Source organism: Daktulosphaira vitifoliae, unplaced genomic scaffold, assembly GCF_025091365.1.
Source record: "Daktulosphaira vitifoliae isolate Bord-2020 unplaced genomic scaffold, ASM2509136v1 Scaffold_4, whole genome shotgun sequence".
Lineage (NCBI taxonomy): Eukaryota > Metazoa > Arthropoda > Insecta > Hemiptera > Phylloxeridae > Daktulosphaira > Daktulosphaira vitifoliae.
The window spans coordinates 9,727,792-9,755,571 of record NW_026099575.1 but is presented as its reverse complement, the minus strand read 5'-3'; the positions used below and the strand labels follow the sequence as shown (position 1 = coordinate 9,755,571).

The following is a 27,780-nucleotide window of genomic DNA, read 5'->3' as shown; positions in this document are numbered from 1 at the left end:
GTTGTTGGGCTTAATGGGCTTTGTTGGATGAAGTTTTAACGATTATTAAAACTTAAATTTTAGTGAATATCAATAAGATAATTCTATTTCAAAACAAATAATAATACCAATTCGATTGTTTTTAGTAAATATTTTTCTATAACTTAATTTGAATGATTGAATAATTATTCGATTTATAAAATTATTGTGTCAGGAAAAGGAAAATATTTTAACCAAAAATTCTATCCTGACGATAACATATTTTAATCAACATAATTTGAAAATTTCAAATTACGGATCTCAATGAAATATATTTGTGAGAGTTATATGATAAATTTAAACGCACAGCGTATTCTATGACTACTCGGTAGTTATTTTACTTCAACATATTTTTGAATACAATCGAAATATTCATTGTTAACAAAGTCCTTTGTGCTAAATATTACCAACATCTAATTATATTGTTTAAAAATTTAATAATCAGTATGTAGAATGTACAATATTCTCCACTAAATACCTTTGTTGTGTAACATATATATGTTGTAGTACAAAGGTTTTTAGATCTTTAGGCTTTCTAGTCTTCTAATGTGTATATGTGCATCATAAGAGAGCAGAGAATCAAGTTATTTAAGTATGAAATAAATTATACCACGATATATCTAATAATATGAACTGATGTGATATTAGTACACTACAGACAATTATTTTAAGTGTCTCGTCGACACGTGAATATGTCAAATATATTTTTAAGAATGTAATAAAATGTTATGAGAAAATACATTATTCAAGACTTATTTTCATTTTTAACGCATTGATGATTTCGTATTAAACATTATTTAAAGTGTAACAAAAATGTCTCCACTTTGTATATTGCATTTAGTTTCGATGTACTTATTAATAGTAATATTTTAACATATTACAAAATTATAAAAATAAAAACTAGGTAATATTAAAATTAATTAAAAACTTTGATTTTTAGTAACTTCTTGTGTACATTCTAATTAGCATAACTAATAATACAAAAAAAAATGAAGAACATAGGATTGTAATAAAGTTTTATATGGTGATTTTGCCTGAGTAACTTAGTGGATTATTTAAGTTATGGTATTTTTTAATAAACTTAATCAATATTTTTGCTTTTTATAATAAATTGTCAAACTGAGATAACCTTTAGCGGCGATACTCAGATAGCATTTTTATTTTTTAATATTATTATAATATTATTTGAACGTTATTTCATCGTATAATATTATATTAAAATGTTTTAAAAATAATTTATAACTTTAAAATTTTGTTTAGAATGGATTTTGTTACTACAGTAACGAAAAACCAATATATTTTAATAAACAATTCATTAATTAAATATTGAATGTTCTTGAAAACACTATTGTCTTAAACAATTGTATTATTGTAACTTACTAACTATTCGCATTTATTTATTGTTTAATTTTAAATGATTGGACTGTTTGTTTTAACTTAAAGACCTATCCATTATTAATAAATGGACAAATTGATAAATGGATAATGGATAAATTAAAGTTTAAAACGAGCACCCCTCGTTTAAGGTTGACAAGTCATTTTATTTCCGAACAATTTTAACACAACGCCATAATTTAACTCTGTATGGTATTCGTCGATGAAAAAATATTTTTTATTTGTTTCTGTATTGCTGTCATTAGAAGCCCCGCGGTTTTTATATGACTGGTTAAAAACTGCCAACCTTTACAAAAAAAACGTTAATATTTTTATCACAATACAAACGCGCAACTATACGGTGACTACCCGAACGTAAATAATCTTCAATTTACCATTTCAGTTAAGTCGATGCGATTTATATTAAGACTTCCTATTGTTTATTTATGTTTACCTAGTTAAATATTCATTCAGAATTAACTATGTTTAATGTAAAATCATGTAGACGCTTTTTGCAATATTTAATGTTCATTAATTGTAATGGATTTTGGGTAGTGTACAAAAAAAAAAAGAATCTGCCTTTCAATTACTACAGATGTATTATATCAAGCTGACAAATAATGATAGGTGTGATGAATTAGATACTTATGTCATGCGAAGAAAAATTACGAGCGAGAGTTCACTCCGAAGAACAAACAAAAAAACAATAAGTAATGTATTTTACAAAATTGATCATTGAAACTTTAATTTCTTCGCCAGAGTTAAATAAAAATCGACGAGTAGTTGTCACGAAATGATTTATTCGGCTCTTAAGATACAAATTCGTTTTAAAGTACTCAAAATAATGCACCGTACGGCTGAGTAATTTTGCAGTAACAATGTAATTATAGCAGTTTGCCGATGGCATGTGTGATAAAATAATACACTGAAAACGATCGTCGATTGAGAATTTATCTTGTTTTTTCAATCATTCATCACAATTGTTGAGCGCAAAAGTTTGAATTAGGTTATTTTGGTCATAAATCACCGGCAAATTGTAGGAAATCACAAAGTTCGAGCGAATTAACTCCATCAGCCAAACTTTTCTAACAACTCTTGGAAGACTTATTTTGATAAAAACGGATACGTAGTATACATATTAAAAATATCTACGCTTTTATACGATAGTGCAAAAGCAAAATGTCATCACCTTCTACAATATAAGTTTATGATACTTGCACAACTCAATTCTACCATTATAATTCATTGTGTTGGAATTGAGAAACGATGCCATTATTTTAGTGTGCTAAAAATGTTCTGACGCAATTAATAATTCATTATTCGTTTATTTCTTTGGTAATTGTTATTACAACTCAATGACTTATATTTCTTCGATACCACTGAAAATCTGATGACTTAATTTATTGTACAAGTTTGTCAAATCTAAAATAAAACTGATAGATTTGTTAAAAAATTTATATGAAATTGTAAAACGAAAATTTCAATAAAAAACTTGGTTATTTTTTAAATTTTAATGATAAAGTGACAATATTAACTGTATCGCATTAAATTTATTACTAAACAAAACCCTAATAATTTTGAAATAAGTTTAATTATATTTTATTGTAAAAGTTATTTTCTTTATTCCGTTATTAAAACTAGTTCACAAGATTTATAAAGTTTATGATGTAATCAACAGCTACTGTCTAATAAAAAAATTTATATGTGTGCATGCACGTAGATTTTTCATTTTTATTGTTCAAGAAATATTTTCATTAAGTTAAAATGATAATATATTTCATCATATGATAAAAACTAGATAGTATATATAATCGTTTGATTTTCATAGACCTAAGACTTTATAACTTATTTTTAAATTTTGCAAGAGGATAGGTCCTCTTAAAGATTAAATCCTTCTACTTAACTATAATTCGGCGAAGTAAACTTACAAAGCATAACATATCTAACAATAGTTATTACAAAAGGTTCTTAAGCTGAACAATATAATAAATGTTGCTGAACAAAATAATATTAGACCTGAAATTTAAAGATTTGCTTTCTGTCAAAAAAGTTATTACCTGCCAATCTTGATATTATAATTAAAATTTTACTTGCTTAATGACCTCTTTATAATTACAACCGATCAATTTTTTAATTCCAAATATTGGCAAGTATTTTAGGAACTATACATAAATCATAGCATAATTTTATTTTGTCAAAACTAAAAAATTTAATAACATTTTTTTTAAAGTTATTGTCGAATTTTGGTTATAAATTTCCATAACAATTCGATGTGATCACTATTTATTTAAACAAAATGCAAATACTTTATCTTCATATGTATTTATTTTAGAGAATGTGTTAGTTTTGCAAGTTGTAACATAGAATTATTCAATGTTTTGAAATTTTTTAAACAGGGTTAAAATATGCAAACAAATGCCATTAAAAATATCATGGTAATAAATTATATACTAACACTACATGCAAAATACATACGATATCGATCTCGCTGTCTTTCATCTTGACTGTATATGAGTTTCTACGATTTGTCATTGAAGAATCAGAACAACGCACAAATCAAAAATGATTTTTCAGCTGTTTCTATTTATGAGTTTTTTACATAAGTTTGAATAATGTTATTTTTTATTATTTACGTTTTATGTGTTCTCTTGTAAACTATGTTTGTATTAGACAGAACTAGAAAACCTGCATAGCCCAACACAAGAAAATCTAACTCTGGTACCCAAGCGCCTAGAAACGTTCTTGTCTGAGCTAAATATGCCACCTAAATGATCCTAATAAATAAAAGTTAATTTTTTTAATTGACTCGTTTCTATAGTTTTAAATCGATTATTCTATTTTGAAGTAAGTCAGTAATTTTAATAAGATATTAAAGTATTACGCCTATACAATTTTGTAAGTTATTAGAACTTTTAAATAGATAACGATTTTCACTATTGATATGGTATCTTGATGGTTTGATATTTGTACAAAATAAAAACATTGGATGTAATTTTAATTAATTTTTATTAAGAACGAGTATAAATATTTTTTATTGAGTATTAAATATTTTTCTTATTCCTTAATAATAAGAACATCTGTTTTGATATGTCATTTACAAAACAAAAAAAAAAAAAAACTGTAAATGTTTGATCTTATTCAAAACGTTAAGAATTTATCTGTACTTTGATACCGTAGTCCTTTATAAATCCTCGAATACTCTGCAATGTTTAATCAAAATACTTTAAATAGTATACTATCACTGCATTACGATTTTGAAAGTTGGCATTTACATTAAAGTTATTATAACATTTGCAGATATTATCTGCAGACAAGTACTTGAGGGATGAAAAATATTACATAATAAATTTTGTACATTATGTACTTTATAGGTCTGGTGTATCTTGTTTGAAAAGTGAACAAAACTAAATTGAAATAAAGCAATTAGTTAAATATAAACTCATAAATTTCTAACAAAGTTATGTGGTACAAAAAAAAAAAAATAATAATAATAAAAACCGTTTTGAAATAAACATTATTCAATTCATTAAAATTTAATTTTAACAATTTTAATATTGAGATAATCAATAAAGTAAATGTTTTATTTAGTACAGAAAGTTTATTAAATCGTTAAAAGCATTTGATTATACTAATACTTTATTAAAACACTGAAAAACATGTTTGATAATGATATTAACGGCACGATTGTGTTCGTAACTATATGTTATTTTTGTTAGTTAAAAATTTATAATCAAATACTTTTAATTGACTTTATATTGGTATGTCATATGTGTTTTGAAATATACTAATATGTCCTATTTAATTGTATAAGTCATATTATTGTTAACTATTTAATACAAATTTTCTTTAAAAAATAGACATTTTATACATACCAACTCGTTAAAAAGTTTCACGTCACTCTTAATTTTATGATAAAAGCTTTTAAAATAACTATATTTAAAATAAAATTAACTTGTTTGCTTACTAAGTATATGTGTTTTTTGTAACACGATATCTCCTTACTTAAAAGTCTATAATAGTAGCACTATAAATAAAGTGGTCGTCAAAAAAGGTCCTTTGTAAACTTGATTAATCGGACACAACACTAGAAGTGATGTAAATGGACAGTCTTAGGATCAAGCGGACATTGAAGTTTGCTGAGCACTTTTGGCTATCCATGTAATTGATGCACATTAATTATGTAAATTACAGAAACAGTTATAACTTGTTATAATCGATAATTTGATTGCTTTGAGTATTCTATAAATGGTAATTTAAGTAATAAATAGTTAAAACAATAAACTATCTTTAATAGAATATTACTAAGTATAATATTAGTTGAATCAATTGTGGATTTTTAAATATTTATCATGGACACTTCATTTTAATTATCAAAAATAACATATTGACTCAATAATTTCATTTTTAAAAATATAAACATCTATTTAGGAGAATTTCAAGACACTTTGGGTAAAGAATCAGTAAGGTTTATTAGTAAATTAAAGTAATGATTAAATTTAACTTTTGTTACTTTTACTTGTTACTCTAAATATGAAGTATGCAAAAATTTTAATGAAAATTAAAATATAACATATAGAAATACAGATTATTTTAGTCTCTTAAAACTTAAATAGTAATATTTCTTTAAGTAAATTATATTTTAATGTAATATACTCTTTAGAAAATGAAATACTTATGGACTCAAAATATATTAGCAAAATTTTAACCTGTAGAATATGTTATAATACGCATTTTATAATATTTATAATTTTTAATACCATTTGAAACCGGTTATAGATTTTTACTGAACACCAGTTAAAACGACTCTTTGTTAATCAAGAAAGGGTTTTAGTTATATTTTTGTCTTAAAAAATATGACAGTAATATTTTATTGTCAATCAAATAGTTTTATAAAATTAATAACTAACACTACACATAAGAAAAATCGGCTTTTTAACACAAACCGATAACCTTTTTAAATTAACTGATTTAATATAAAAATTATAAATTGATTTGGTTGTAATAGAAAACATATTTACAGTTATGACGTTACTAAGCGTTAAGTATTTATAAGATAATAAATAAAAGGAGAGGCTTATTAAAGGGGTAGTAAATTCTCTCATAGCAAAAATGATAACACTGTGAAGATATAATGTTTAAGTATATTTAGTTGCTATTTCCTAGTATTTTTTTTATTTTTATTGACTTTTTAAACACTAGTGCTTAAATGGAAACAATATAAATTATAAAAGGAAATAAAGACTAAAAATTCTAAATATAATTTTCATATTTTTTATATTATGAAAATATTATCTTATAGGTAAAATTTGAATGTCTTAATAAAGGACAATATATAAATTTGGTTATCAGTTTTAGTTACTATGATAATCGAATAGCAAATTTAGATTCATTTTAACTTAAGTGATTGAACATTTTTTGATTTATAAAATAAAAGTTTTTAGAATTGTTTATATATATAAATATATATATATATATATATAGAAAAACTTCGAAACTGTATAAAATTATAAATTGTTATTTCCATCATAAATCTGACTTTGGTCATTTAGATATTCCATTCAGTTTCCGGTCGTATATAGGGTCGAAATCATAGAGGTATTTCACGATTCCATCGAAGGGTCTTTTTTTTTTTTTTCAAAATCGGCGGTTCGCAGAAATTGATACACATAACTTTTTAGGATAAGGATTCGCCTGAGTCTATTTTAAAACCTCAAATGCGTTCAATATAGAATAACAAGTCGCTGTACAAAACGAACCCTACATTAAAGTACAACCTTCAGATGACAATAAGAAAGTAACATTTTTGTGGTAGTGAACGTGGTGTGACTAAAAAATACCACAGTGATCACATCAGTATAATAATAACTTTTCTTATAAAAAAACCATTTTTATTGTCACATAAAGTATATAAATTTTATACTACTTATAAAATTAATCATTCTACGCTGTAATAAAAAGATGTCGTGATTTGCAAACTCAGTTAAGAGTTTTAATTTTAAATTAAAATTTTACAGAAATAATATATTATGACAAGCATAAAGATAAAATATTATCTAATATAATATGATTTTTATAAACATTTTTAAATTAATTTTATTTAAATCAAGATGTTTTTACGAAAAAAAAGTCAAAAATTGAAACAATGGAACCACATGCAAACATTTTTTTGTAAACACTTTTAATAGGGAGACTATCTAAAAATTTTAATGACCTTTTATTTTTGATCTGCAATTTGTTTAAATACACTTCATATATACAGCTTTAGTATTACATTGTATTGAAATAATTTTTTTTAATAATAAGTAAAATTAATAAAAATTAATCATTCTAAAATGAAAAATATATAAAACACCATTCATCTGTACTTATTGTTTACGAGGTATTTCTTGAGGATGTAAAGCATAATGCCTCATACATTATTTACATCATTCAAATTTAAATTGTACACGATTTTTAATTAAATTGATTTCTTTTGGATGTAAAAAACAATAAAAATGTAGTATGAGTCATACATTACATCATATAGTAACTTAATTTTAATCTACTATTGTGTAATAATGACATAATCCATTTTGTCAATAATCATTTTTATCTATAATCTTAATATTTCTTTATTCAAATATAGATACTCACAGTATTTACTGGCGCATTTACTAAAAACATATAAATGGACTGTAAACATGCCTTAAAAGTTTTCTGACAAAACATACTCGATGTGATGTTTACTAGCAAATTTGTTTTTGTGGTATTGTCGATGTTCGGCGAACTGGGTTACCATAAGATTTTCAAAGAAAAGTTAAAATTCTGACCACAGCTCATAAATTGAAATTCAAAACATTAGCTTTTGGCTGTGGAGTTAGCAATCTTCCGGTAGGAAACTTAAATAATAATGGAAAGAAAAGAAAAGCGTCAAACTAAAACACATGTTGTCACGGACAAACAAATGTCTGTTACTTAGTTTTATTTCTTTGGAAAAGTTTCTATTCAATTTGTATCCACCACTTGATAGAAGTTCTACACGCAAACGATCTTTTGGTCGGCTTCCGACAGTTATTTGGCCACTAAGATTAAAACGGGTATATAAGTAGATCCACGATTTTTTCACAGTGTCAGTTGATTTGGAGGCATGACCGGTTGGGACGAGAAGAAGCTGTCGTCGAACTACGTGAGTTTATTTCTATAAGTGCGCTGCTTTGGCGGAATGAATTTTCTGGATACGAACTATTTATTATTACATATTACAGGATCGAGAGCACTTTTATAACCGTCCGATTTTTATTACAGCATATCAGTCAACGAATTTTTTCGTCTCTACTCGATTTAATGTATAGTATTTTAAAATAAAACGATCACGTTCTAATAAAATGTCTGATCAAAAAAACAAATATGATCAAATGACAGTCAATTTAAACGTGAGTGAATTTAGATAAGTAAGGATCATTTTTTTATCCTACACGCAGCATCTAAAAGGAATATAGTAATATACATGTACACCAATGAATAAAAATGTGCAATGCATTTTCTAACATCATCGTTAAATCAAAATCTTCACGACTCCGTATTTATGTTAACAATTGGGATTATTCTTTTGACATTGATATCGATTTTTGAAATATTTAAAACAATACATTGTTGAGGAGTATGCATATTTATTAAATGATAAACTATATGGAAAATCAAAAATTAAAAGTTTATTTGTTTTAATTAATATATTTGATTACAAAGAGTAATTTTTTCTAAACACATTCAATAATATATGTACATCAAGTGCGTTGAATCTAAAACTGATTTTACCGATACTTAGGATTTTCGACATATTAAAACAATTGTTATAATTTTTTTTTTATAAGTGAATCTAAAAAAAATAATTGCGACTTTTGATTTTCATTCACAGACATCATTTATAATCGATATATCTCACTATGCTTGGAAAATATAACTAGAAAATGTGCAATCATGAGATTATTGTTTATTTCAACAGAAATTTGGCATGGACGAATGAGCACACATGTCTCGACGCATAACATTACGGCTCAATTGCTGCGGATTTCTAAGACTTTTCTCGCCGGTTGGCGTCAGGTCTTCGAGCCAGTCAACCGTAATTATCAAAATTTTCTTACAATCGAAAGCTAAACTGTGGCGGCACATTAGAGAACGACTAAACTTATTTCACTGCAGTTGAAAGCAGTTTTTAATAATAACGTAATGCTCATCCGAGAAACGTTGAGATTAATATATATATATATATATTATATGTTGTGGTTGCTTTAAACAGCGTGAGGTCATACGATTGATATATGCCACTCGGACAGCTCAGAATCAAGTACGTTATAGATAATCCCTGACAAGTCCAAAAACCAAATAGGTAAATGAGATTAACGTTTTTTTTTACTTGTGTATTTTTTTCAACTACAATTGAACAATTTGTAATCAACATTAGAATGTGACAATCAAATACTAATTAAANTTTGTAATCAACATTAGAATGTGACAACCAAATACTAATTAAAAAATACATTTCTTAAACATAAAAAATCAAAGGTAATTTTAAAATTTTCTACAAATAAATCAACAGTTTTGGTTATAATTTCCAAAAATAAATTTTATTCGTAACTTTTACATAAAGTATAAATTAAATAGTATTTTTTTACTATCTATCGGGAGCAATTACACGATCAGATATTTGTTTGAAAAATTACTTTTTAAAAACAGCATATATATNGATATTTGTTTGAAAAATTACTTTTTAAAAACAATATATTATTTAGAGGAAGTACAAAACAATATTACTGAATCAACAGACATTTCCACAAAATAATTCAGCTAAATATATGGGAGTGCATCTTGACTGACACCCTAACTGGGCACACCACGTACACCAAAAAAGAATGCAAATAAAAAAAAGCTGCACAAACTTTAATGGTTAATTGGAAAGCACTATGAGAACAAACGTCTACTATACATATCGATCATAAAACCGATCTATATTCAATTGTGGTGTTGAACTAGTAAGTCTAATATAAAGGCTAAACAACACTGTCAAAACATCGCTTATCGTTGCGGTTTACCGATTCGACAGAAATAACGTCATTCGTCGCGATATGATGCTGCCGTGGTACCAAACGAGGTCACTCGGGTCATAGAAATATAACAATCGTGAAAACCTAGTGGAAATACTGCTAATAGACAATTCCAATGACATAAAACTTTTAAAATACGTCAAGCCATATAACTTGATTCAAAATGATGAATGTTTATAATACATTTTAATTATTATCTTTATCATAAGACTAAGTTAGAGGGATCACTTCATTCAAAGTGTAAACCACATTCATGTTTGTATTAATATAAATTTTATACTAATTAGTATATGTTGTATGTTTATGAATGATACATAATTGTATTGATTAAGACATATTATCGTCGCAATAAAAAAATGATTTAGGGCGGTATAATAAACAAACAAAAATATGGAGAAACTGAGAATTTTTATAAAATTGGGAGCTTACTCCCCACCAGTTCTTTGATAAAGAGTGTACATTTTTCAAATACCTATAAGAAATATACATAAATACACCACTGTACACAAATTTCTTTTGTATTGTTTCAACTTTTCGATCACACAAGTGGCGAACGTTACACGTTGCGATCCTTTTTCATGACCGTCATGTCGGTAATTTAAAATCCCAAACTTAAATAACTAACTAAAATATTTTATATAAATAAATTATTTTTCAGAATTCCTTTCTTTTCACAGGCCATTTTAACCATAATTTCTGTGACGGCTAATTATTTTTAAGAAAACACTGTTTATTTTACAGAATTGGTATTTTTTTTAAGGGTGGGACGTATCAGTATTATGTCATATCCAATTATTGTCAGTCTAAATTAACTTGCGTCTACAGGATCATTATATTCCTAAGACTTTTCTCGAGGGACTTAATGTAGCTGGATTAATTAATTTAGTACAATGTATTATCATATAGAACAGAATTTATTTTGCCTTGTAAATACTTTTTACTGAAAATAATATAATAATAGATATTTCACTTTCTTTGTTTTTATAAATGATAAACAAATTTTTAATTGAAAGTATTGGGTAACTATTATCTTTCCATATTTTAAATTACTTAAAAAAAAAAAAAAAAAAACTTATAGACATTTATGAGCCTTTATTTTTTTTTTTTAAGTTATAAAAATGAGAGTAAGAAATATTGAATAAAAATTATACCTTCAGAATTCCTGAAAGTAAAATTTTATCAACAATACTTTAACATAATCACATATACGTAATTGAGTTACTTTTTTTTATTTAAATCGAAAACTGTAACTGGGAACTTTATGTATTTTTAGTATTACCAATAAAAACTCAGCAAAGCGAACCTGAATTACGAAAAGTTAAAAAAATCATGGCCTAATGCTAAATGCGTAGACAATAAAAAAGTATCAGTTTTTTAATTATCAAATTCAGAATAAAAAACATTTATACTCAACTTTTAATAGGTCTGTTGATCAAATAAGATCGTATTAATAGAATTTTTTTAAATTTAAAAACTTTAAATTCCGTTTAGGTCCGAACACATAAAATATGAAATTAAAAAAAGAATCATTAATACTTTTTTTTTCTTTAATGATAAAGTATAATGTTCTTGATAAAAACAATATGCAGATAATTTCAAAAAATATATATGAATTCAAATTAATCATTTGTTTTAATCGTTTTGTAAATATAATGTTAATTCTAGATATGTAAAAACGTCATGTATAGAATTTCATCATCTATTAATTCATACTTCTAATAATAATAGAATAAATATTTAATTGTTTTACCTTTGTTAATACCTCTTTATTCAAGTCAATTTTTGTATGAATTAAAATAGATTAAGTTCAATAATAAATGTTTTTAACGAGAAGAAAACTTTGGAAGCAATTAATATTGAAATAGTTGTGCGAATGGAGAAAACTATACCAAGAATTTAGTGAATTCTAAAATTTAAATATCATATTGTTATGAAGGCATATCTGAATGTTCACAAACTTTAACATACATATAAAGTGATGTAATACCTTGTGGATTAGCATTTAAATTAAATATTTCATTAATTTCTTCAACTAATTGACCTTAATTAAAAAAAATTAGTTTTTAAAATATTTAATAATTTTTTAACAGTTTTACCTCTTAACAAATAATAACAAAAATATTATTAAAAGGATATAATGTATTCATTGTCCAATATTATAATTTGAAGAGTTAGTTTAGACATTATGTTGTAGATAAATTTAATTTATTATCCAAAATTATATTTAAAAACGTTTTATTTTTGTACAACTCTAGGTTGAAAAAATTGATTTAAGTGAAAAAACAATTCAATCAGAACTTAATAATAATGAAAATATCATATATAAAACGCTAATATTGTTTAAGAATTGAAATAATCTTTTCTAATAATAATTAAACAATATTAATGTTCAAACAATTTTATAGTTTTAATATAAAACTATAATAGTTTAATTTAAACAGACCTAAGTTCATTCGATTATTATTATATCATTTCGGTTTACGTTTGAAAATTACATTTAATTTGTATGACTAATTTTAGACCAATTTTTAATGTTTGAATATATTAATAGGTTGCATTATACATTTACAATGTATTCTCGATGATGATTATTCCAAGTAATACATTGCTTATTTACCACATGAAATTTGAACTTTTGAGATTAAATTACACATATAAATAACTACAGTAAGTATAATTTAGGTTTTGAATATCTTAGCTATACTTTTTAAAGCGTATATATGTACGCTTTAAATAGTATACACCTTGATGTATAATTTATGTTTTTTTTTTATATTTTGAGTATCAGAAAATCATTTGTAGCAGTTTTTTTCATGACTTTACTTTAGGACAAATGTTTCAATTAAAATTTCACACCTGGTACCAGACACTAACGGACAGATTCACAGTTTGTGGTTTAATTACATTTGATGTTGAAGCGTTATTAATTTTTTTTTTATTTAAAATAAAATATTTGTCGTCATTTATTATGTTTCGCTAACGCGCCCATTATTGGTCAATGGAATTTCCGTGCGGTGTAGGTGGTTTCGGCATCATAAAAAGTATGTACGTTTGAATATACTACAGAGCATTCTACTCTTCTCTTTCCCCATAAACATTTTTTATTTATTTCTACATTTTCTAATGAAATTGTTAAATATAAAACGACCAGCAATTACATTGAATGGAAAATGTTAGTAATTATACATTGAGTTAATTAATCATAATACCATTAAGTAATTAACCAATGGCATTTTTTGTTTTTTATTTAGTTTTATATGAGGTCAATATATCTCAGCTCTATTGGTATTCGAAAACATTTAATCACCTAAAAAAATATTGATAGTTATTAAATAAAACCTTACTTTATTATTTTAATTTTTATAAAGATCTTTAAAAACAAAATCGAGTGAAATATTAATTCCGAAATTTCCAATAAAGTTTTATATACACATATTTTTTTATAATTTTGAAGTATTCAAATAGTCAAATAAATTATAAGGAAAAATTAAAATAGGTATTGATTATTATCATTCAATCTTAATTCAGATATGCTATAAAATACAATATTATTTTATAGCATATTAATATTATCAGATTAAATATAATAGTTTTTATTTTTATTGTTTATCTTTTGGTAATGTAATTCATAGCTTTTTAATTAGAATAACTATAATACACACCATAAAAAACTATTATGATTCAAAAATGAAATTACAAAAACTGTTGAACCTAGTTATTAAATTTATTTAGTAATTACTGATATCATTGTTAAGTTAACTGTACAGATTTTCCCACGATTTTTTGACAAATCCACATTTTTAAGTACAAATTGAGTACCATCAAGTACACTAACTTGGGGGAGTTCAATATCAATTGTCATTTTAGTCACAGTAATCTACAGCACTAGTGAAACTTTTACATGTATTGTTAAGACACAGAATGTTTGTTCAAAAAAATTAAGTGACCAAATATTTAACTGTCATAAATTTAACCACTTCCATAAGTTAGCCCATTTGACGGTATATTATTAAAAAATCAGCAAATTATGTGCTCTTCTATGTTAAAAATCATGACACAAGAATTTTTAATGTTTCGTAAGTAAATTAAGTTGTTTTTTTTGATTGTCTGGTTGAGTTTTATTAGATATGAATTAATATGTAAAATTTAATTTAAATTATTTATACCTGACAGTATTATTAATGGAAAATTAACTTTCATTATAAACAACTTTCGACATGATACATAGTAAAAAAAATTAGCTGACCTACTGAGTTTTGCAAATTAAAAAATATTTTTTTTCGATAAAAATGTTGCTGAATCACTTATAGAATATTAGTATTATAGTAGAAATACACCTTAAATTACAGCTTTTCCAATAGAATGAACTTATTATCAAGTGGTATTAATTAGCTATTGCTTAATTTTTTCATTTGTTAACACATAAAAATAATTATGATGAAACGTGTGTTAAAATCTAAAATATGTTTTTTAAAGAAATCTAAGTCATTATAATTTACCCTATAACTTTGAAGTTAGAAATTTTCAACATAAATAACATTCCACTAAGTATTCCTAATAAAAATTCAGACTTGACTTACCTCATATAAGTAAAATAGAGTAAATACACGAAGTATACCCACATTCTAAAATACACCTATTTTACATTTGTTCTTTTAACGTATTGCAAGCTACATCCAAAATAACACACAATAAATCGTTGGAGATCCCTGTGATATATTTTATGAACCAGTCATTTTGAAACATTTATCAATCCTGAATGGTGTATACGTTTTTATGTAAGATAAGACGAGTATTCTAACGAAACCTTCCAGATTTTTTGATTTTTTACTGCACCTCTATAACTTACAAAAATGAAATTTACGACAAAAATTTAATTACACAAAAGTTTAGACAATCGTTCTTTTAGTTCATAGTGTTAATGCAAGTCTATGAAAATAGAAAACAATTAACAATATCACCTTAAAAACATAAATCTTAAAATAAGAAATAGCAATTTAGATATAATTAAAACAAGTTGACTGGTAATCGAAAATATTTTTTTAGGGGGAGGATAATTTCCATTATTGGGCATCCGAAATACACTGATACGTGTGCCGAATGAACGACTGCACGGCAAAGGCGTAGAACTCAAGATACGGAGGAGAGGAGGAGGACTTTGTGTCATTTTTCCTGGTTCATATCGTCATCGTTGGCATTCCTCTTGCCTTCATAAATTGACACTAGTTTTTATTTCACTCGAACACCACTACTCCACCGCCCGCAAACGTAACGCCGACTTTATCCAGTGCCAACAACATTATACTCACACGCATACATTACATACGCGTTCCTTACTTTGCCTCTCTAATATATTCATCGTAACAATAGACCTGCAAAAGTACAGTGTATAATAAATGTCGTACCGTGTATATTGAGAAACCATGTTTCACATCCGGTCAACGGAGTCGAAGCCCTCCCGGAGCCGTGGCGTCGTCGCCAGAGAGTTCTCTTTGTCGACACAGAAAATTATTCTGGCCCAGTTGTTAACGAGGGACAGTAAAGTTTATAGGCTGACTAATGCGCGACGGTCACACACCACCGTCTGCACGGGTCACGATTTATAGTTCCCTGGTCTAAAAACACCACACTTTGACCCTTCGATCCTTTCCATCGATGGTTTCAATAGTATCAATCCTGCAGACGAAATAGATACACGCATAGCAGATGAAGTTCAAAACTCGCCTCTGATTGCGTGTTAGTGTGTGAACTAATGTCACGCTTCTTTACTTATTCCTTAAAAACGTAGTGTCGCCCTCTTCGAGTATGACTGGGTATTTTTACAGTACTTTTTATACTTTTTTTTTGATATAGGTTTGCACACCAACAGCGGATTTATGCGTTAACAGTGTCATGGCCAGAAGTACTATAAGAGCTTTACGAAAGTTTTTTACAGTCTTTATATTTCTCGGCATATTCCGCCGCCGACTTGTTTTAAAACTGTCAAATGTAGACTATGGTTTCGTCCTTGTCAATATCGCTCACCACCTTAAACTGCCATGTCGGTCATTTTATATTTCACTTGGCATTTTGAGCCTCTGCGAAACAAAAATGCACGACTACTTTCAAGCTATTTGCACAGATCTCACCACATTCAATTATATAACAATATGCTTTACACTGTGCGTTCACGGCGATAGTGAAATTTTACAAAAGAAATTATATATTTCTCTTTTTTTATTAACACAAAAAACGATGTCATAAGACAAAAAAAATTATCGTTTTTGAAATGACGATGAAAAAAATCTAAATGCTAAAAAAATATATATTCCAAGACGGTCTGAGATACTATTAATTATAGGAAGATATTAGTATTGTATTAAGTGAAGGAAACGATAAGAATGCCTCGATTTGTATCATAACAACATTGGGAAAAATATTTTACAACTGTCACGATGCGAAGAGCCTATGGTTATAATACGGAACAAAGCGTTTTATATTTATTGTATATTATTGTGGAAAATTAACAAGAAAAAAAATCGAATTTTGAATTCAGCTTATTTAATAATAATAGTGTAAAAGTTTTTTGTTTTTTGATAACTCATAAATCAAATTTTGCCTTAGAAGTTGTCAAAATATAAAAAATCTTTAAAAGTTAATTAAACAAATTAAGTTTTCTTCGAAATTAATAGTAATTTATATTTTATTGTAACTAACACACGTTAATACGTTTTAAGCTTTAATTATTTGATTAATTATCATAAAAATAATTATATACTATATAAAAATTTTGAATATTGTTAAATATATGTATAAAATTGAATAAAATATATAAGACAAGACTATTTCCGAAAAGAGAAGACAATTTTAAACTCAAAATGTCAATATTCATTTCCGGTCATACAAATTAATTAGAATTTGTAAATCCATAAAAAAATGACACAAAAAAAAAACTTAAAAGTGGAACTCTAATAAAAAATAAAATAAAAGTATTGAATTTAATACATTCTAATTTTTTCCATTTTTTATTTCAAAAAATATATTATGTACTTAATAAGCATTTTAAAAAGCTATGTCTGAAGATTTTCAAAACTACTTGAACCGAAAAAATTGAATCCGCCGTAAAGTTTTAATTATTAAGCTGAAGCTGACAAGTAGATAACACTGACTTTTTTAATTATCTCGACATTACATGGATAAATTAACATTTTATCTTTTACACTCAACACTCAAAATGCTTTTTTGGCTTAAATCAAATTTCCTTCGAAAATATGAAGTAAAATGATTTTGTATGTGAACTACATATAATTGATATGCTGAAAGTATCATAACTTGATGAACAATATATGATAAGCATTGATTAATTCAATGGTAAAAAATTCCAAGAGAGTTCGGATTTACTATGAAAAAACGAAGAAAAATAGTTTAAATTATTTTAAGAAAGTTTAATTTTTCCATGTTTTTCCCAAAGATAAACACTTATTTTATTATTAAATTTCTTTCTTACTGAAAACGATATTTAAATATATCATGATTAAATGAACCTAAAGGAATTTGTTGTGAATGTCAATAAATTTTGTAATATATATAACATATAAGATAAAAGGAAACGTTTCAACAATGTTTGTTAAAAATAGAGATGGATTTTAAATACGAAAGACATTTGCTTATGTGCATTTACTCGTAGAAATTGTTACTAAATGTTATCATTTTGTTCTATTCGACAAATTTACACTAGATAAAAAATTATTTTTTTTTTCATTAAATGTTTGTGTTACGCGAAATCAAATACTTTAGAATACATTAGATCTCCGACTCTAAAATTTTTTTAAAGGGATAAAAAAGACATCAGTCTATTTATGATTTGTAATTATTTTCATTGGAATGATAATAATAAATTAACTTATCTTGTGTTTTTTCTTTTGTTTTTTTCTACAATCTTTAGATTGGTTCAATAACTTTAATGGATATCCATTGAATCCATCATGTTATTATCTTCAGAGCTCAATAATAGTAGTCTCCTCAAGCTTTCTGCATCGCAGTTGATACCAACAATGCCAGAGTTATCCTCTAGCTGTTGTCATCAAACCTTTCCATTTCTGTTAGATCCGCTCCCAAAATTGCCAATAGTAGATAATAGCGGTTACTATTGCCTTCTGTTATCTGCTTACAATCGCCTTTTCCAATAAAGGCGATAATGTGATGATAAGATAATGTGATGCTATTCTAACCCTAGACTACCGTGCGAAATTTCATTTTATCAATCATTTTTAAATTTTAGTCAAAAATAGTGTTTTATTTGTTTTGCTTAACATTGGTTAAATAGATTTCTTTTTATTTTATAATAATCAAAGAGTCCAGATAACAACTATTCAGCAAAAAAAAAAAAATTATATAGACGTAAATCTTTAATGTGTAGTTTTAGAACTTTTAAATCCTGTTCTAAAATTATGATAAAATTGACTAAGGCCATTTTCACCTGGTACCAAATAATTATTACTTTTTTTCACTAGTTTAAATTAAAAAAAAAAAGAATTTCACAATCAAGAAAAAAAAAATACGAACAATTAAGAACAAAAACTTTTAGTAGCAAAAAATTAGATATAAGTGTCACGACATCACTTTTATTTTAACAGATAGTTTGATTGTTCAAGTTTTGAAAAGGCATAATTAAAAATAAAAATTAATTTTATAAACAAAGGAATTGAAAGAAAAAAACCCTACTGTTAAATTTTATGAATTTTAATCAAGTTTTTTTTGTAAAAAAGTTCTTTGAAAACCTAGCAATGATTACATTTTGTATAATGTTGACATTTATACTTAAATTATTATATTTTTAATAGTTGAAGTTTAAATATTTACAAGTAAATAAAATATTAAAAATTTAACAATTAAATTTTACCACTATACAATTTAAGTCATCAGCGTTAAATTATCTTTGATTTCTTAATTTAGAGTAAAAATATGAAAAATCCATAAACTTTTAATAAATTATTATTTTGTTAAAATCATTTTTTTAAATTATTAATACCCTCTTAAATTACTTTCAAAACGTATTTTATTATTATTTATCATTAATAAGAAAAATAAATTAAAATAGTTTTTTTTATAAAAATTAAAAATAGCCATTTTTTAATATATTTTTTTTACAATAACATTTTAATGTAATAATAATTAAAATTTTTAAAAAGTTATAAATAAAATTGATATCATATAAACTCAAAAAAAAAATCACTATTATATTATTAATATATATGTATTTTTTTTTAGAAATAACTAATAAATTAAAAAAAAATATTGCTAGTTGTTTAAAGTAAATAATACTAAAAATTTTGTTTAAATATGACGAAAATGTTAACATAGAGCATTTCAAAAAATTGTTTTTAGTACGTTTTTTTATGTCATTATTTTTTTGAAGTAATTATGTTGATTAAAATATCTATTATAAATTTTTTAACACTATTTCTTTTGAATAATTTTGTTTCTGTTGAAAGTTTTAGCACTATAAATTGTTTTTATTCAAAATATATGCTTTATTACTTTTATACTGTACACCCTCATTTCAATCAAATTGTATCACATACACAAGTTGACATTAATAAAATTAAGGAATTTGAAGAAAAAATCAAATCTATGGGAAGTATTGTATTATCTATGCTTGAAAACATATATTATGATCATTTAAATAATCTGAAAAAAACACATTTAAATAAATCAAAATCCAATATAAGTGGTCCTTATTCATATGTATATGGTTTAGTTTTAGTGAATTTGTATTTAAATAATATGTTCGACACTTTGAAAATTAAAACGTTCAATGATATTGAAATTAAAAATGATGATGAAGAATTAAATGAATATGATATCTTTATAAAAGAATTCAAAAAAATATACGATGATATAATTTTTGTACTAAATCATTCAGTAAATGAAGAATGCTTTAAAAATAATAAATCATTAGAGGTGCCGGATAGTTTTTGCTACGATGAATGTGTTCCAAATGATTTGCCTGAATATGAATATTTAAATGAATTGTTGCCTGAATTAGATTTTTATGAAAGGAAAAAAGCTAGAGCTATGAAATTATTAGACAAAACTAGAGAAGAATTAAATATTTATTTAAGTGTTAAACCAGAACGAGAATTGGAGGCAGTTAAAAAGGTGCAAAACAATTTTCATCCATCTAAAATTTTACTATCTGGCTTGTTTATAGATAAAAGAAATGAGAGTGAAAAAGATTTATTAACTGGCTCCGTGGATCCTATGTATTTACTATATAATGTTCAGGTCAACGAAAAACTAGTGAACGGTAATTTCGCAAACATAGCAGTACTGTATAAAATGATTCAACGATATTATGATTTATTTTGCGTGATGGAATTTCAAAAACAAATTTTTGCTGCGACAATACACCCTTTATACTTATGGGTTGGATCATATGCACAAATAGTCAAACATATACTTTTTAACAAGGTCAAATATCCAAACGAAAATACAAAAAGAGCTGAAACTCATGCAACTCAATTGATTGAGATAAGTAGATCAGTTCAAACATTAATTAAAAATCTTATGGATCTAAAAATACTTCCAGATTCGTGTGACACTCATTTACAAGAGACTTTATCTCAAGTGGCAAAATTTTCATCAATTGACTACATTTTTGAATTAAAACTAGAAGACGTCGATGAACTCTATACAAGGTGCGCTAAAGCGATGGAAATAAACCGTTTGAAATTTAACAGTGAAATCAATTCTTTAGAAACATATAACAATGAAAATTGCGATAACATTTTAGAACGGTTGAAGAGTAAATACGTTGAACTTAACATATATGTAGACAATTTGAGTTTGTACAAAGAAGACTACAACTATATTCTTCAGCCGTCAACGAAACTGTTTGATTTTGAGGATATTTTTACCAGAACTAATTCATGCAATATCGTGGATAAAAATAAAAATGGTAATTGTTATTTAATTATTTCAACAACCCCTTTTATATAACAGATTATTTCAAAACTTAGTCATAAAGTAATTTCAGTTTTAATTTTTGTGAAATAAAACTACTATAAACACATTAGTTATATTCTAGATCTTATTACTACTAATTTTCTTTCGTTACAGGCTTCCATTTGTTTGGCAAAAACTAAGTACAACGAAAATAAATAAAATAATCACACGTAATTTAATTTAAAACGACAATATAGAAATACAATGTATCAAGTATTAGAAGATTAATTTACAAGTATATTAGTTTATTGAAAGGTCTAAAAGTTATTTAGAGAAACATATAATACATACTTCAAAGAATAGAATTAAATTTACAGTATTCAACTAAAGTAAATTGATTATTATATAATATTTAACGATTGATTTCGGTATTTTAAATAAATAAAATTAGTTCATAATTATCTACTACAAAAAGACTGAATCAATATCAATACAGTAGTAATAATGTGATAATGGAAAATAATTATAAATAATATTTCAAATTCAATGAAAACGCCGAACGATATAAATATTATAATAACAATGGTTTGAAATGTTGAAAATGACCTAGGGACTTTAATATTATCTACAGAAAGTGCGGGTGGATATTCGGTTTTATGCCAATAAACGTCCATCAATATTCCGGGGGCTTAACCAGTTCGCTGTAGCGTAAAAACGCCGAAACTGTGATTAAATGTTTCCAGACCATTAAATCCGGAGTATTTGTAAAGTAATTAGGCACTCAGGGACACCCCGAAGCAACTTACTACTGCCACCCTTCCATGTTTCTCTTTTTTTTTTCAGTGGTTGATTCAGTAACAATTGTATCTCGTTATTAAACCACCCACTGTAATGGATTTATACACAAAATAAGCAAATAAAATATACTACCACTATAAAAACCAACACTTTAGCAATCGTTCCACTGAGTTTCCAAGAAAAAATCTTCCCTTTTCATTATGAAAGATAATTATGTGGCCAATTTAAAAAAAATAATCGGGATATTTTTGGTGAAATACGAGAAGTCCTAAATTAGTAATATTGTTCATAATATTAACAATTGCATGTAAAAAAGAATGTTGTTATTTCGCAACGTCTATTACTCTGTATATAAATATTTATCCCAAGTGTTTGTTTTGCTATAAAATAATTTCATTTGCCATTTTTACCTTTTAATTTTTTTCATATTTATTTAGATTAAATCTATTTATTCATGCTTAAATACTTCAGCTAGAATATTCAATACTAACAATGTAAACGATTATGTAAATAATAGTAAATTAATTACTTATTCATTTAAGTCTAAGGAATATACAAATTTGCGACAAAAAAAAAAATAATTTTCTCATTAGTTTAAAACAAAATAGCAGCTTTGTTTACTCAAAATGAAAGTTAATTTAGAATTTCATTAGAATTTTATAATTTTATATGTTCTACCTATTTAGAAACTTAATAAAAAACTATTATTGACAACTTGAACTCTTAACAAGAAAATACTTAAATTTAAAATTAATTATTATACCAACGAAAATAAAATTTTCAATATAACATTAATTAATTTAGTAAAATAAGTATGTTTTCAAAATACACATCCCCTTTGAGTTCAAAATGTAATTTTTTGTTAACATAATTAATATTTAACACACGAATTTCATATTTTAACTATTATTATTTTTTTGTTTTTAACAGAGAAAATTTACAGTCATTATATAAAATAACAGTAAATTGAACAGATGTAATGTGTTCAATTTAAAAACGATATGCAAATATTGTAAAATATAAAAGTATTCTAATGATATACTTGAAAAATATGTCAATTTAATTATAATTAAAAAAAAATAATATATTTATTAATAAATATATATTATATAGTGTTGTTTCATGTCTCAAATAACTAAAATACATTTTATAATTATGTGTCTTATAAAGTTGTCTAATATATAATATTTCTATTGAAAATATAACTTATAATATTATGATTATATAGATAAATCTAACAAAAGATTAGTAAAAAAATACACTAACTTTATGTCATCTTTAAAAAATCTTCACTTTAATTAAAATTAATTTATATGGTACCAATTATTTTGATTAAAGTTCATATGGACATTGTTAAATATCATTGTTTTTAAATCCATCCGATGACATATATCCTATTAATACAAGATTTTTTTTAATTTAGCAGATTGTTAAAAAAAATCAATGAAGTTCGCTAATAAACATTCGAATTTTCGTAACAGTCAGAATTATAGTAGTCATTTCCGTAAAATTATCAATATTTAAATTTACAGATTTTCATTCATAGAAACTCATATTCCTAAATATATATATATATAATTCCTTTTAGATAAAATCAAGAGAATATAATTAATTAAATAGATTTACAATGAAATATCGATATTTGCATACTCATAACTTGTAAACTGAAATTTCTAATACTCTGAAAAAATTTTCATTTTTAGATAACTCAACTCACTATATAATTTTCAAAAATACATTTTTTATTACAAAAATTATATTTTTTTAACATTAGGTTTACAAGATGTAAATATTATTGAATTTAGGTAGCAGATTTAATTTACTAAATAAACTAAAAATTACTTAAAATATTGACTTATGGTATTTTATTATCCGAAAATATTATTTACAAAATTTTTATTTAATAAGTAAGTTATAAGAACAATTAAATTTGTTTCTGAAGAAAAAATGATTTAAAATATTTAAGTAAAAAATGTACTTAAAATAAAGTCATTGCCTAGTGTTGTTTCTAAGTATCCAATTAGAACATGCATCATAATTAATTATATTACATCAAAAACTCATCAAAAGTGGTTAATAAGTAAACTTAATAAGCAAAACTTTGTATTCAAAGATAAAGATTACCAAATAGGTCAAAAGGATTAATTAGGTAAGAACCTTTTCTGGTGCAACTGTAGATAGAAACTTTATCATTTGTTGACTACCAACTAATATTTTAGTTTAACACTTTGGTTAAGTTAGTAGACTGAGAGTTTTAATAGTAGACTTTATAATATCTACGCAACCAACATTTTCTTCCTTAAATTATTTTAAAATGATTAATAGGAATAATAACAATTATACTATGGTTTTTTGAAGCAATTGTCAAGATTTTTTAATGTCAAACAGATTTTTGTCAGATATTTTTTAGGTGTAGTGTGAAAAACAATTATTTTCTTATTATTTGTTGTTAGTATCGAATGTGGAAATTATTATCGCTCGGATAAAACTTCCAGATAAACTTTTTAGACAAAAATGACAAAACAATGGATAATATTCTTTAAAGTTTAATTTGGACACTTTTACTTTTAGAAAACTATGGGTTCGAAGAAATATCAGCCCTCGGGTACCATTACGTGTTTGTACTACTAAAATGGTCACAAGTTTTGACAGCAGACCATAAGTAGCTATAAAAGCATATTGGGTGAGTATTTGAGTTTTAAAACTGTCGCACAGGTCAGTTTAACCCCCTTTAATTTTTAACGCTTTTTGCTTGTTCATCAATCCTTGTTAAATATTAGTTTTATTTCTTTATTTGATCATGAATAACTCAACAGGTAAACACCAAATTTAAATAGAATTTTCACAAACTTTATTCAAGTTATCAGTTTAATAAAACAGTAAAATAATTTAATCGAGATATTGTAAATAATATTTTCCTTACCAGCTAGAAGCTGAAGATAACCAGCAATTTTGGCTGTGGACTTTTGAATAACGTGTGTCACACAGCAAGCAGAAATACTGGACACGGCTACTATCACTGTGATTGCAGTTGCGCTGCCAATAAGTACTGTACTCACTTGCCACCAGACACTCGGTATGTCATTAAATCTGAAAACATGTAATAATAGTATAAGATTTACTAAATACTATTAGTCATTTTAAATTTATAATGTGATAGCTTCACATAAAACTAAAGTAACCTTAATGATAGCGAATGGTTTGTTTTGTTATATGATATGAATTTTCACTTACATTTCCGGTTTTAAAAAGTTATAGAACTTTAATGTTACACTAGTTTGTAAAATAAATACAAGCAAAATTTTTGGTCTAAGAATAAATTCTTACAATGGTATACAATATGACTCATTGAGAATATTACCTCTCATTTTTAAATTAAATATTTTTTTCATAAAAATTTATAGATTAAAATTATTATTTGTATAAACAATAGTAAATATCAGTCTAAGTGTAGATTTTAAAAGTCACTATCGTTTAAATAAAACATTGCTTAGTCGATAAAAAATATTGAAATACAACGTTTTTAAAATTTTAGCATTTCGAAAAGGTGAGGAGCAGAGTAGTGTTTGGCGATACTATTTTTATCATAACACATAGATAATAATTCTTCTACGTTGTGCTCACTACTCGCCATAACTGAAAATTATATTAATTCAAAAAGTGATAATACAATACTGGTTATCGATAAGTAAAAATTTTATTTAACTTTGGAAAGTTAAATAAAACTCCTAAAATCTAACCGTAGAAATAAATGTTTCTTGCGATTAACTTGATATTTACTGCGGTTCATAAAATTAAATCAAATTTTAATCTACATTTTTTATAACAAAAACATTTTGTGAAAAATGGAGGAGTGGTATTTTTAATAAATCGCACTTAATAGTTTATGGAAGTTTAATTCATTTTTTTTTTTTACAATAAATTTTAAATATTTTTGAAATTAAATAACACGATAAATATTTATAAATAAATTGATTTATGTTCAGTATTAATTATTTCTTAATTTTTCATAATAATTATTTTAAATAAAATGTGTATAATAATATTGAATGACAATATAACACAGAGGATTAGGGAATGATTCGAAATGACAGTAAAGTCGATTATGCATTATTGTGAACACATTTACAGCTAGTTTGGTATTTCAATCGGCGCTTAACTGAAGTAACGTATGAAGTTTAAAGACAATAATTACTCTTGAAACTCTACAGACTTTGTATGATCTAAGAATTAAAATGACATAGAAACGTTCGCTCGATTAATATAACGAGTACAATATAACAAAGACTTCATAACTGAAGAAGACACACACGTGAACACAGCCCTTTGATTTCTTTGATTCGACTTACTGATGTGCCTTTAACACAATGGAGTTCCAACGTAAAACAATATATTAATTATTGTTCGGTTCCTATATAGTCTGATTTTATTGAAGGGAAAACGAATGTACAATGAGAAACGGTATCTCAGCTAACGTTTATGCTACCGTGTTGTATTTATAGCAGCAGTTTATACTCTTAGGGAGAGACAGCTTTGGCCAGAGGGGTATTATACGAAGAAGAAATTAATATCGGCGTTGTTCATATTGAAAAAGAATACAAAAGGTTTTCCTCAGGCAACAAAACTCCAGTTTGTATACACCATTGAGATCAGCTGAATATTTTCAATAGGATACCATACACAGTAATACATATATAGAAAATATTTCGATTCCAAGATTTCATATATTTATAGAGGACGTTCCCTTCCAACAAATGAATAAACATGAATACAAACGAATATCCTAAATAACAGGCTTATTATAAAAAATTTACAATACTATATAATATAAATTAATCACTACGTGTTATTTAAATGATACGTTATTCACTTTTAAGAGTAGAACCATTAAAATAATCCATAAGGAAGTACACAATTTTCTTAATACGTACGTTGAAAATGTTGAAAACTTTCCAATAAACTTATTTAAAATTTTAACTTTGTAAAAAGACGTGTGTTTCTAGTTACAAAATAAAATTTTCATATTCAATTTCATTTTTACTTGGCTTGAGTCTACTGTACGAGATTTAATTTAGTTCACTATATATGTATGCTCACTTATAAAACCGTCATTTAACTTTTAAGAAGTCAATTTTGATATTAAGCGTAACTATATTTTAGCATTTACTATAACTCTAACCTTGGAAGCCTATAATTTGTGCTAAAATACACAAAATATACAGGATGATTAATTAAACATATAGCCCTTCCCCTTAATTCAATCGTTATATGATGATTCATTATTTAAAATCAATTTAGTAAAATTTTATTTAATTTTATGCACTGCAGTAAATATCAAGTTAATTGTAAGATATAATTATTTCTACGGTTAGATATTATGAGTTTTATTTAATTTAAAAAATAAGAGGTAGTATTCCTAATAAATTTTACTGTGTACCATTTCAAGAATTTATTCTTTGGCCAAAAATTATGTTTGTATTTATTTTACAAACTAGTGCACCATTAAATTTCAATAACTTTTTGAAACCGGAAATGTAAGTGAGAATTGATATCATATAAAAAAAACAATCCATTCGAAAAAGAT

At 25.2% G+C, this 27,780-nt stretch overlaps 2 protein-coding genes across 4 annotated transcripts in view; one reads left to right on the top strand and one right to left on the bottom strand.

Moving 5' to 3' along the window:
* The window catches only part of LOC126905467 (LHFPL tetraspan subfamily member 1 protein-like), a 111,848-nt gene that overhangs the window by 5,785 nt on the left and 78,283 nt on the right, over positions 1-27,780 (bottom strand). For all 3 annotated transcript variants that reach the window (XM_050685188.1, XM_050685191.1, XM_050685189.1), the window contains one exon: positions 25,120-25,286. In XM_050685188.1, coding sequence (XP_050541145.1) covers positions 25,120-25,286 — 167 coding nt within the window. The remainder of the gene's footprint in view (positions 1-25,119; positions 25,287-27,780) is intronic.
* LOC126905465 (uncharacterized) lies at positions 19,905-22,757 on the top strand. The gene is made up of 2 exons (XM_050685186.1): positions 19,905-21,411; positions 21,573-22,757. The coding sequence occupies exons 1-2, from the start codon at positions 19,980-19,982 to the stop codon at positions 21,596-21,598; spliced, it is 1,458 nt and encodes a 485-aa protein (XP_050541143.1). The 5' UTR covers positions 19,905-19,979; the 3' UTR covers positions 21,599-22,757.